Source organism: Lutra lutra, chromosome 11 (assembly GCF_902655055.1).
Source record: "Lutra lutra chromosome 11, mLutLut1.2, whole genome shotgun sequence".
Classification (NCBI taxonomy): Eukaryota; Metazoa; Chordata; class Mammalia; order Carnivora; family Mustelidae; genus Lutra; species Lutra lutra.
This window is the reverse complement of record NC_062288.1, coordinates 26,982,014-26,994,779: the sequence shown is the minus strand read 5'-3', so window position 1 is coordinate 26,994,779 and position 12,766 is coordinate 26,982,014. Positions and strand designations below refer to the sequence as shown.

At 38.3% G+C, this 12,766-nt stretch overlaps 1 protein-coding gene across 9 annotated transcripts in view; it reads left to right on the top strand.

Annotated features, from left to right (window-relative positions):
- CACNA2D1 (calcium voltage-gated channel auxiliary subunit alpha2delta 1) overlaps window positions 1-12,766 on the top strand; it is a 506,784-nt gene that overhangs the window by 89,917 nt on the left and 404,101 nt on the right. For all 9 annotated transcript variants that reach the window (XR_007121393.1, XM_047694238.1, XM_047694237.1 and 6 more), the window contains exon 2: window positions 4,735-4,816. Coding sequence is in view for 8 of the 9 variants with exons in the window: in XM_047694238.1 (XP_047550194.1) it covers window positions 4,735-4,816 (82 nt within the window). In the remaining variant the exon portion in view is untranslated. The remainder of the gene's footprint in view (window positions 1-4,734; window positions 4,817-12,766) is intronic.

The following is a 12,766-nucleotide window of genomic DNA, read 5'->3' as shown; positions in this document are numbered from 1 at the left end:
GATCTCCTTATTATTTTGGGAATACAATCTAAATGCTTCGGAATGTTATTTAAGACCCTTGCTCTGGCCCATCTGTCTGCCTGAATTTTGTCCCTGCCGTGCCTGCTCCCACCCGATGCCGTTTGTTGAACTGACCTGGACTCCAGCCATTCTGGCTACTTGTAGTTGCTGCGTGTCCCATGTTTTGTATTCCCTCTGCCTTCATTTTTTCTTACTTGCCTTCTCAGTTTTGTCAAATTCCACTTGTCTTCCAATTTCACTAAAAGTAGCTACTAGCCCACAGAGCCTTCCCTGTCTATCTCCCTGCCCTACTACCTAGTAAACTCTAAGTGATTCTCTGTTGGTCCTGAAATGTATCCCACTCATGGGATTCAGCACACACTACCCCAAAAGATGATACTGAATATTTTAAGCTGAGGGAGTTTGAGAAATGGTGTATGCGTGAAGGACTTTCTGACCTTCCCCTCATAGGAAAGTTGCCTTCCCTAAACCCAGGAGAGAAGAACATTCTTATCTCTGAAGACAAGGGACAGAGAGAAAACTCTGAATGAATAGGCTTTGTTAAGTTCCCTCTGGTTTACATACATGGTTCATACTCTTGTCTCTATGTATCTTTCCCTACTTTCACTCTTTATTGGATTAGCATAAGAATGCTCAGGTTTAACCATTTCTTTGGGTCCCCATTTCCTTATGAAGGTTCTCTTGTCATGTAAAATATGTATAAAATAGATGTGTCTGTTTTGTTTTTTTTTCTTAACTGCCTTTTGTTATAGGGGCCTTCTATTGTCCAAGTATTCTCTAAGTTAAGAACTTAAAAAGGTAGAAGAAAAAGATATTTTTCTTCCCCTACACCACCATGTTTTTGTTCTCTTCTGCCTTTTTCCTGCCAGATCTGATTTCAAGACCAACCACATTGTAAGGCATATATCTTTCATTTCTGCACCTGGTGTTTTTAGTATCTGTTGAATGGGTCAACAGCAAACAAAATCTTCCTTGTGGAGTCCTGTGTTAGTTTCTTATTATATGAAAGGGATATATCCTCTGTAATTTTCTCCAAGATTTCGTAGTAGTTTCTGGGGATATTTGATAAAATAGGGCTTAGTGAGTATATGTATGTGCGTGACAGTTTACCCAGAAAGAGAAAGACTGAGAAAGAATCTGCACGTATGAGTGTTTTCTGTTGTGTAATTTTTCACTTTCATGATGAGTGGGATCTTTGCTTATTTCTTAGCCATTATAATCTTCAATTCCAGGTTTGAAAGGCATAGTACTTATGAATTTTAGGAAAACCAGGTAACACCCCATATCTATGAAAAATTATCCTTGCTCCCCTGAACTGTTCTTGACAGCTTGTCATTGATGGCAAGGAGACTGGATAGGTCCTCCATTGCTTTTAGCCAAAATAGGTTAAACTCGATGAACATTAGCAGTGACAGTACACTCAGGTATCAAGTTAGAATGCACATTTTGGATCACTTTAGCATAAATCAGAATTCAGGCATGAGGTAAGTTTTTGTTTTTTTTTTTTAAATATATTTCTTTGTGTTTTAGTTTCTTAGCTAAAGGGATATATAACACTTCTTACTGTTTGTTTATGTTGGGAATTATTTTTAAGAAGAGCTGATTTATTTTCTCTAGGTCTTAGGACTTGTTCACTAACTGCTTGGAGAAATGAGATAGTCTGATGTGAATTAGCAAATGGCATCAAGGGGGCACCTGGGTGGCTTGGCCAGTTACGCATCTGCCTTCGGCTTTGGTCATGATTTCCACATCCTGGGATCCAATCCTGCTTCAGGATCCCTGCTCAGCCGGGAGTCTCCTTCTCCCTCTCCCTCTTCCTCTACCTCTCCCCGCTCCTGCTCTCCCCCCACCTCAAAAAAATAAATAAAATCTTTTAAAAAATGGTGTCAGTGCTCTTTGTTCCTGCCCACTCCCTAAAGTAATTTATTGTTCTGAATGGAAAAATGGAGCACAATTGTATTTATCTAATAATAGTAATAAGAATATTAGTAGTTCGTATTTGTAGTATTTTTCAAATGGATTATCAGGAAAGAAGGATTTACTTTGCCATTCAAGCTCTTTCTGGCTGGATTAAGAATCACATTGACCTGAGACAGATTAACTGGAGAAAATCAAATTTAATAGCATACCTGTGGGGAGTCCATACAGACATGGAAATTCCAAAGGCATTGAGGCTTATTTTATGAGCTGAGAAGGAGAGAGGGGTCTGAGGATACAGAAGTGAGAAAGACCATTAGCAGGAAGGTGAGAGGAGATTCCCTATTAGGGAGATAAGTTTCTTAGGTAAAGAAGAATTGCTGTTCATAGCTGTCTTCCTTATATAAGTAGGCAGTTGAGGGGGAGGTAAAGAGCTTTTCCTGAATCTACTGGGTTTTGATTGCCTTTGACTCAAAATCGTGTTCTTGCCAGAGTGGCCCATTTTGGGCCCATCTTGGTGGCCTGTCCTTGGCCCCTATAATACATACTAGCTTATAAACAGCAGGAAGTATAATATTAGAATAATGTAACAGCCTTCATTTTAATGGTTCTATAAATTTCTTTCCATACTCTCCTCCTGTTTTATTTATTTATTTATTTATTTATTTATTTTCTTGATAATTTAAAAAAAAATTTCTTGATAATTATTTACCTCTTAAGGTTATATTTATAAACCTGGGTCAATAATTATTCTTCCTTATCTTCATTTGTGTGAAAGTATCACCAGCTTTTATGTATTTCATTAGTTAACTAGTTTGCTTCACATGTGAGTCAAACCTCTGTGTTTTTCTTTAAAGCATTCCACCCTTTTTCTGTGACTGACTTTGTTTTCCTTGTTCCTCTTTAGTTTATCAGTTTATTATCTTTTGTATGTTTACCTGCACCTCATTTAAAGCCCTTTTTTACATTATGCTCCCCCCGCCACATTTAATTTTTTAAATTCTGTTACATTTAAATATATCTGACAAAAAGTTGGTAACATTGTAGTTTTCTTGGAATTCTTATCTTTCCAAGGAAAAGAAAGACAAACAGGGTTAAATCTCATGATGGAGCACTTATGAAATAATAGTTAATTTTTATTTTATTTATTTATTTATTTTTAAGATTTTGTTTATTTATTTGACAGAGAGAGATCACAAGTAGACGGAGAGGCAGGCAGAGAGAGAGAGAGAGAGAGAGAGAAGCAGGCTCCCTGCTGAGCAGAGAGCCCGATGTGGGACTCGATCCCAGGACCCCGAGATCATGACCTGAGCCGAAGGCAGCGGCTTAACCCACTGAGCCACCCAGGCGCCCATAGTTAATTTTTAAAACAACACTTTCCTAAGCCACTCTTAGATGTGGTCTCTTAAAGATGGGAGAACACTTGGTCCTAATAAAATTTGAAGAAGTAGAATAAATAGACAACAGATAGATATACATGTCATACATATGTAGAGAGAAGTTCAAATTCAAATATAAGTCATTAAATACCATTCTTACTAGTGTTTTCTTATATTTGCATGGGCAGAAAAGAATACATATCATGTGTCTTTTTATAAATAAGGATGAATAAATGCAATATATGAAGGGATTACAAACTATATTGATTTGAATAGGGAACATTGTGTGCTCTTTGGTAATATCTCTAATGACAGGAAGAAGTAAGACCATTGATTTAAGCTTTCCTAAAATGTCGTGATATCTGTAACTTGTATTTTAAGATCTCCATTTCATTAATCTGAAATATATACATGCAAAGGATTTGAACTAAAATCTTTCAATCATAATTTTAATGTTCAGAAACATTCCTTTAAAACTTCATCCTTGAACGAAGAATTCAAATCTAAGAGTCTAGCTAAGGAAATGAAGCTTTATGCCCTAAGATATTTGTTTCTTCATAATTCGTAGTGGTTAAAGCTGATGATATTCTATCTTTTAACAAAAAAGGATGGTCAAATATATTATGGGATATAAAGATAATGGAATATTAAGTGGCCATTAAAATACAGTGTTTATAAAATATTTGTAATGGCATGGGAGAATATTTATCATATGACCTAAAAGCAAACAGAGATGTGAATTTCACATAATATGCTTTCAACCATGTGAAAGAATTTTAAAAGACCAGAACAAAACAAAAACAAAACAACAACAACAAAAAAATAAAAGACCAGAACATATCAAAATGTTTGGTGGAATACATCAAAATATTCCCAGTGGTTATCCCTGGGTGATGGAATTATGAGAAATTTAAAATTATTTATGTTTTCTTTTTCAAATATTCTATATGTAGCACACCCTTGGTATTATATTAAGAATACTTACAAGCTAAAGGGTAAAGTTTAGTTTAGAATATTCTATTTTTTTAGAATATTAAAAATATTTAGAATATTCTATTTAATATAGTAATTAATTAGTAATTAATTATATAAATATATACTATATTATTTAATATAGTAATTAATTATTAATAGAATTCTCATAAAAATTAAGGAAACAAGTACCCTCATATTGGACAAGACATCTATGGCATTTTCTTTTAGTTTTGTGGCATCTCAGCATCCTGAGAAGCTGACCACTGAAGGTTCATTGGTTTTGTAATTTGAAAGTGGGGTGGAAGGGTGGACATAGAAGGAACTTGGAGGGGGAAGAAAATTATAAAGGCAATTTAATGAATTATCTATAGCACGAGTATAGTATGTGTGTGGTTTCAGTTTGCCAGAGATCTGATAGAATGTTGTCTTCTGATTTCTGCAGCATCAAGTCATGGGTGGATAAAATGCAGGAAGACCTGGTCACACTGGCGAAAACAGCAAGCGGAGTCAATCAGCTCGTTGATGTGAGTGAGATCCCAAGAACTTTGTTCATCTTTTCCTTGATTGGAATGCTGTCCTACCTTCTAGGAACTGAATTATTATTATTTTTTTTAAGATTTTATTGATTTATTTGCAAGACAGAGAGATCACAAGTAGGCAGAGAGGCAGGCAGAGAGGGGGGCGGAAAGCAGGGTCCTCGCTGAGCAGGGAGCCCGATGTGGGGCTCAATCCCAGGACTTTGGGATCATGACCTGAGCTGAAGACAGAGGCTTAACCCACTGAGCCACCCAGGTGCTCCATAGGAACTGCACTTCTATATTATGAATAGGACATGATTTTTCATGCGAATTGGGTAGTGGAATCAGACAAGGAGCCTTGGTACTGCTAGTTACTATTATTGTTATTTTTTAAGATTTTATTTATTTGAGATAGAGACAGAGAGCGTGTGTGAGTGCAGGAGCTGGGGGCAGGGGCAGAGAGAAACGGGGAAGCAGACTCCCTGCTGAGCAGGGAGACCAGTGCGGAGCTGATCCCAGGACCCTCAGATCATGACCTGAGCCAAAGGCAGATGCTTAACCGATGCTTAACTGGTGCCCTGATACTGTTAGTTATTGTGAACAAAAAAATGCCATTCCTGAACAATTCATGTAGCGTTCTCAACACACGTTACCGCTTACCTACAGCCTTTCCTTAGATGAGTTCATGTGATATGTAGATTCCCCTAGAACTCATCTTGGGGTTTTATGTTCCTGTTCTTCAGAGTATATTTTAGAATCTCTCACGCAGTGGTGACTTGAGGTCCTGTGATGGATTCTTTTGAATATCCTCAGTGGGAACACATGTTCTTTCTTTGAGGGTAGATTTTATTTTTAAAAATGGTTGGAAAGTGTTTATAGCCATGTCTAGAGACTAGAATGAGTCATTGAGATGGGTAATAAAGATTTTTGTGCAAGAAAAGAAGACACTCTAAAATATGGTTTTTCTTACGATTTATGAAATGCCTATGAGAGTCACTCCAAAATGATTCTTGAAAATGATAGCAACATATAAATGATAGTAGAGCATCTTACATAGATTATTTTCCCCAGATAAGAGTGTTTATATGTGTAGGTTTCATAAGATTTTTTTAAAAAAATTAATTGTCGGGGCGCCTGGGTGGCTCAGTGGGTTAAAGCCTCTGCCTTCGGCTCGGGTCATGATTTCAGGGTCCTGGGATTGAGCCCCGCATGGGGCTCTCTGCTCAGCGGCAAGCCTGCTTCCTCCTCTCTCTCTGCCTGCCTGTCTGCCTACTTGTGATTCTGTCTGTCAAATAAATAAATAAAATCTTTAAAAAAAAAATTGTCATTTCTTTAGTCTCACTACTTGCTTTCCAGTTCTAGCAACAATTTGAAAGTACTTTTATCTTGTGTTCTTAGTGATACAATGAGACCTTTTGTTTTCCAAAAATGTAATGAGTCACAGAGGTGAGATATGGTATAAAAGGCAATTCATGGAGGGTATATGAATATTTATCATAGGAATATATATATGTTAGTATTCTTCCCTGGGAGACACTGAAATGTATGGTTACCTCATGTATTGATCAAACTTTATGAAGAAACATACCAAAGTATGTTCAAGAAACTTAAGTATTTGTGACATGAGATAAGGAATGTTTTGGGAAGTGAAAAGTGTTCTTTCTGAATAACAGTGACTAAATGTAATTCTAATCAACACTTATTAGCACAGATTATGTCTCAGGCTCTGTCCAGGCTGCCAAAGGCTGACAGAGATGCAGTTCCTCTCTGTAGAGGACTGACACTGTAGGACTCAAAAATCCCCCTTTGGAGTGTGAAGGTTCCTGAAAGCTACTGTAACCTGATGCTTGGGGTCCTCGATGATTATCCTTATAGAAAAAGGTGTTAAAATGTCAAGTTGGACAGGATAATAAAGTGAGCCTCTGTCAAAGTGATGGAGTTTGTGGAAATGAGAAAAAAAGAAATGAGAATTGGCAGATTCTGGTTAGAAGTTATATGACTTTCTTTATTGACAGCTTGAGATTAAAAATAAACTGCTCTTGGGAGCTCTTCTTCCCTCCTCTCCACTGTTTCTCTAGCCTCAAAAACCACTTTCTTGGCTGACCTCACTTCTCCTTTTGGTGTTCATCTGTGAACCGTTTTATTGAACCTGCTTTTTGTACTGAATCACTTAAAAAAAAAAACTCACCTGATTTCCATTATGGTTTATCAAGTATAGATTACTAAGAACAATGCAAATCTTGAATGAATAAATGGCCTAGTCTGAATTAGGATTAAAAAAATAGAATGGGCAGGAAGAAAGAAAATCCCCACAATGTTCTGTTTATGAGACATGTACCTAATAAAGTGACAAATAAAAAATACAAATAGAAAATTGTATATTATGTAACAAGGAGCAGAAAGAGAGAGAGAGAGAGCAGAATCTATTATTGGAAAAGAATTTAAATACTGAGACACATGAAGAGTGTTATTTTGTGTAGATAAATGATTCCATATGCCCCTTTCCTTTTGCTTAGAAAGCAAAGGTCCATGATGGGGGCCAAAGGGTTGCGTTTCTTTTTGGCCATGAAAACCTAAAACACAGAGTAGCTGAAGGGCACCAGAGTTGAGAGTGACTTTATGCAGAGTTTGGGGTTATTAGATGCACAGTGAGGATCAGAAGTTGAATAGAGAAATTAAGCAGATTCCTAGGTTGATATTTAATGTTGTAGAAATGATAGTTCTTCCCAAATTATTTAATGGTATTGTTTCTATTGGCATCAGGGAGTACAGCTAAGTTTTTATCTAAAGGCCCAGAAACAGCTCCAAGAGGCAGCATAGCTAAAATCAGACATCTTTCCAATTTTACAAAAATGGCTTTCTAGTGTCCTCAAACACTAGCCCAGGGAGGGTTGATAATGATTAAGGCATTGTGTTAATTTAAGGTGGACATTGTATTACTTTAATACATTTATGTATTGCAGTATGGTTATAATGAGATCTGTCATATTACATACCTTTAATACATTGTGATTGTCTGTTCTTAACAAACTGTACACAGACTTTCAGATTATTTCTTCTATTTCTTGAAAAATGCCTTTTATATTTTAATGGGGGTTGAATCTCCAGAAGGCTTTGAGTGGTATGGCTATTTTAACAATATTAATTCTTCCAATCCATGAGCACAGGATGTCTTTTTATTTGTTTGTGTCTTCTTTGAAATCTTTCAACAAAGGGAAGACATTTTATTACTTTTAAACATAAACACACTGGGGTACCTGGGTGGTTCAGTCGTTAAGCTTCTGCCTTTGGCTCAGATCATGATCTAGTAGGTCCTGGGCTCTCTGTTCATATCAGGCTCTCTGCTCAGCGGGGAGCCTGCTTCCCCCGCTCTCTGCCTGCCTCTGCCTACTTGTGATCTCTCTGTCAAATAAATAAATAAAATCTTAAAAAAAAATAGAAACAAACATACACACACACACAGACATACAAATTCCTGTAGCTGGCAAATGGAAAGGCTGATCATTATATATTAATGAAGAGATAACATTTAAAAAATCAAGATGGTCTCGGGACGCCTGGGTGGCTCAGTTGGTTAAGCAGCTGCCTTCGGCTCAGGTCATGATCCCAGCGTCCTGGGATCGAGTCCCACATCGGGCTCCTTGCTCATCGGGGAGCCTGCTTCTCCCTCTGCCTCTGCCTGCCATTCTGTCTGCCCGTGGTTGCTCTCTCTCCCTCTCTCTCTCTGACAAATAAATAAATAAAATCTTTAAAAAAAAAAAATCAAGATGGTCTAAATCTTAGAAACAGATTTTTTTTTAAAGGATTTATTTATATATTTGTCAGAGAAAGAGCTCCAGCACAAGCAGGGAAGGAGGAGGGGCAGAGACGGGAGAAGCAGACCCCCCCCAACTGAGCAGGGAGCCCGATGCAATGTGGGACTCGATCCCAAGACTGTAGCACCATGACCTGAGCCGAAGGCAGACACTTAACTGACTGAGCCACCCAAGCGTCCCGGAAACAAAGTTTCTAACTTTATAAAACATTTACCAGCAACCATTTTCTCATATAATAAGTTGATAAAATATTTCATGTAAAGATATACTTAAATTTCAACCAGTATCTAAATTATCAGGTATTCTGAATTAATAGGTTCTGTAATAATGAATTTGTTTTATGAAAAAGATTTTTTTTGGGGGGAGAGGGAGAGAGAGAACGTGCACACATATTGAGGGAGGGACAGAAGAAGAGGGAGAGATTTTTTTTTTTTTAGGATTTCATTTATTTATTTATTTGAAAGAGAGAGAGCGCGAGCAGGGTGGGGGAGCGGAGGGGGAGGGACAAGCAGACTCTGGGGAGCACGGAGTCCCATGCAGGGCTTGAAACCAGGACCCTGAGATTATGACCTGAGCCGAAATCAAGAGTCCAATACTTAACTGCCCAAGCTACCCAGGTGTCCTTGAGAGAGAGAATCTCAAGTAGCCTCCAAGCCTAGCTCAATCCAGATGCTTGATCTCCTGACCCTGAGATCAAGACCTGAGCTGAAATCAAGAGTGGGCTTGATGAACTGACAGAGCCACCCAGGTGCCCCGTGAAAAACTTTTTAAAAGATAGATTGATAAGTACAGACTACTGTTTGCTTTTCTGTAAAATCCACTTCTGAATGTTCAAACGCAGCAAAACAAAATAGAACTCTGCAGGGCGCCTGGGTGGCTCAGTGGGTTAAGCCGCTGCCTTCGGCTCAGGTCATGATCTCAGGGTCCTGGGATCGAGTCCCACATCGGGCTCTCTGCTCAGCAAGAAGCCTGCTTCCCTCTCTCTCTCTCTCTGCCTGCCTCTCCGTCTACTTGTGATCTCTCTCTGTCAAATAAATAAATAAAATCTTTAAAAAAAAAAAAATAGAACTCTGCAAAGAGGTCAGAGATCCTCAGCCGCCCCACTTGAGAGATGCTGCTCCATGGAGGGGGGTGGGCAGGGGAGCAGATCATGACACTGTAAGCAAATCTCGAGCGTCTGGGAGTTTGTTGTCTCTTTTGTTCTCTTTCTTTGCACTTCCCCCTTTCCCTTTAGGAATCCAAGGCTTTCTCAGGGCGTCCTCTTTATTACAAAAAAAAAAAAAAAAAAAAGGCTGATGGTTATCCTTCACATTAAGTCTATCGTAACTCTTTCGTCCCTAAGCAGAACAAATATGATACTAGGCAGCGGTATGAAGACTGTATTTTGAAAGAGGTAGAGTTTTTCCAAATAGGTCATTCCAAGTACATCTCTTTTCCCTGATGGGGGTCAGATGGGGTTGGGGGGACCCACAGAACCGGACTGAGGTGAGGTACGTGATGTACCAAGGACACGGAATGGAAGGAGGCACCAGTTTGGAGAGTCAAGTGAGTGAGGAGCTCCTGAAATTTCGTGCCCTGGGTGACTGGGATCCTCACTTGACTGGGGCCCAGGGACAATAAAGACCTGGACTTGCTCTATATCTTCTGCTCCCTGTGGCTGGAGGCACAGACATTTGCGGCCTTCTGGACACCACACGAATCCCAAGCCTCTCTGCTGCTTTTTCTTCCCTGTTCCTTTCCCATCCTACATATGATACTAGGTTCTCTTACAGGTTTTTGTTTTTGTTTTTAAATGCTTTGTAAGCTTCCGAGACTCATTTTGTGTTTATGGAAGATGCACTGGCTATTCCTGTATTTATTCCTAACAATATATGCATTTTGAAATCTCTGCCCTCATTATCTGACACTGCCCCATAGTCCACTTCTGTTTCAATTTTAATGCTGTGTTGGTGGTCTGGGTGTCCAAACTTTTTCTTTTTCTTTTCTTTTTTTTTTTTTTTAAAGATTCTATTTATTTATTTGACAGACGAAGATCACAAGTAGGCAGAGAAGCAGGCAGAGAGAGAGGAGGAAGCAGGCTCCCCGCCGAGCAGAGAGCCTGACGCGTGGCTCGATCCCAGGACCTTGGGACCATGACCTGAGCCGAAGGCAGAGGCCTTAACCCACTGAGCCACCCAGGCACCCCCAAACTTTTTCTTAACAGAGATTATTGTATCCTTTTAGCTTTCTAAGAGAGTTGAAATTACGCCTGTCACCTTGTTTTAAGGCTTTCTTCTTAACTACAAATTCTTTCTGGTCTCTGACATGTTTGGCTAGAATATGCAAGCATATTTAAGAAAATTTGGGGATGGGCACCTGAGTGGCTCAGTTGGTTAAGTGACTGCCTTCAGCTCAGCTCATGTTTCTGGAGTCCCAGGATCGAGTCCTGCATTGGGCTCCCAGATCCATGGGGAGTCTGCTTCTCCCTCTGACCTTCTCCTTTCTCATGGCCTTTCTCACTTTCTCTCTCTCTCTCTCAAATAGATAAAATCTTTAAAATATCCCCCCACCCCAGAAGTGTATTTTTGAAGATAAAATCATTCTGCAGTGCATCATCATAGAACTTGCTGGTTTTTGATTCACTACTGTGATTTCATAGAGTTATGTTAAAATCAATACCTTCACATTTCAGTGTGCTCTCAAAGCTGTCAATATGAAACGTGTCTAAATATTGAGCATTCAGTACTCTTAATTAAGTTAGTATTTACGTAAGAGTTTTAAGTGAATAATTTCTTTTCATTAGTAACTCGTGGTATTAACAGACTGATGCTTTTACTTTGACATTGTGGTCACGTCATTTATGTCAATAGAATATTCTTTTTCTCGGTGGCAGAGAGTTTAGTATATTAATCTGTTTACAAAGGAAGATACTCCAGAGCAGAATGTAATTAATCATTGGTGATTTTGACTTAGGGAATCACCATGGTGCAGAGACAACAAGGACTGGGATCTTCTTTTCTGCTCTGGGGAGTGGGGCTAAGTAGCTTAGCTGGTTGGTGTTAGATGTCCTGTTACCTGCTTGTCAAGTGAGATAGAGCCTAACACTCTCTTCCTTACAGAAATGGTTTAGGGGTAAAAGGGAATATGGAAACCTGAAAGCAATAAAAGATACTATAGAAAAGTTAAATGCAAAATGTAGCTTTATGTTCATATTCCTTTATAAAAGTAACATAATTTATAAAAGTAATAGAACTATTTTGTGAGAATAGTATAATTAATTTTCAGATACAACTATTTATTGCAATTTCACATTCTGGTTTTATTTATAATTGCCTTATTCTCTCAGTGATGAAATGTAACCAAATGAATTGCCATAATTGCATAGGCAACTTGAGATTATAGTTATTTTAAGGGGAAATACTTTTTTTTAATCTCTCTAAGTAGACAGAAATCTACTTTGACTGCATATAGTATTATCAGTAGAGAATATGGATTCCTTTTACCCTCCTACCGGAGATTTTAAAGTAAGAAGCTGATTTTTTTTTTTAACAGTGTAATTACATTCAATTTCAAAGGTGTGGAATAAACTCTAGGGGATTTCTAATCCGATAGTGACTTTAAGTATTTTATTAACAGGTTTTTCAATGAGGTACTGTGTGTTTATGAACAGTAATAGTAAGAGACTATTACAGTGTTTTCTTTACCTTACCAATCTGTACCATTATCAATAATTAACACTTAAGTTATACTAGTACTAGAGGGATGCATGATTATTCATTGTTTTTCCAAATAGCAATCTAATGGTTTGGTAATACTAATTACAGAGAGAATGATGTAATGCTGTCTGTGCCCTTTTCTTGTCTCTGAGCTACACAGTGAAGATGGAAACTAAAAACCGCTAAATGATATAGCCAAGCGGTAGCTTCTCTAGAGCGAAGATGAATGGCATAAAAGATCATTATTTGCTACTGCACCCTCTCGGTATACAATGTGTAGATTCTTATTATTTATTTTTTCTGATGACAGTTATTGTCTTTATATCTAGAGCTGTGGTTCTCAACCAGGGGCAGTTTTGTCCCCCAGGAGACATTTGTCAGTGCTTGGAAACATTTGTGATTGTCACAGCTGGTGAAGGGTGGGGGTGCTCCTGGAGCCTCCTGTG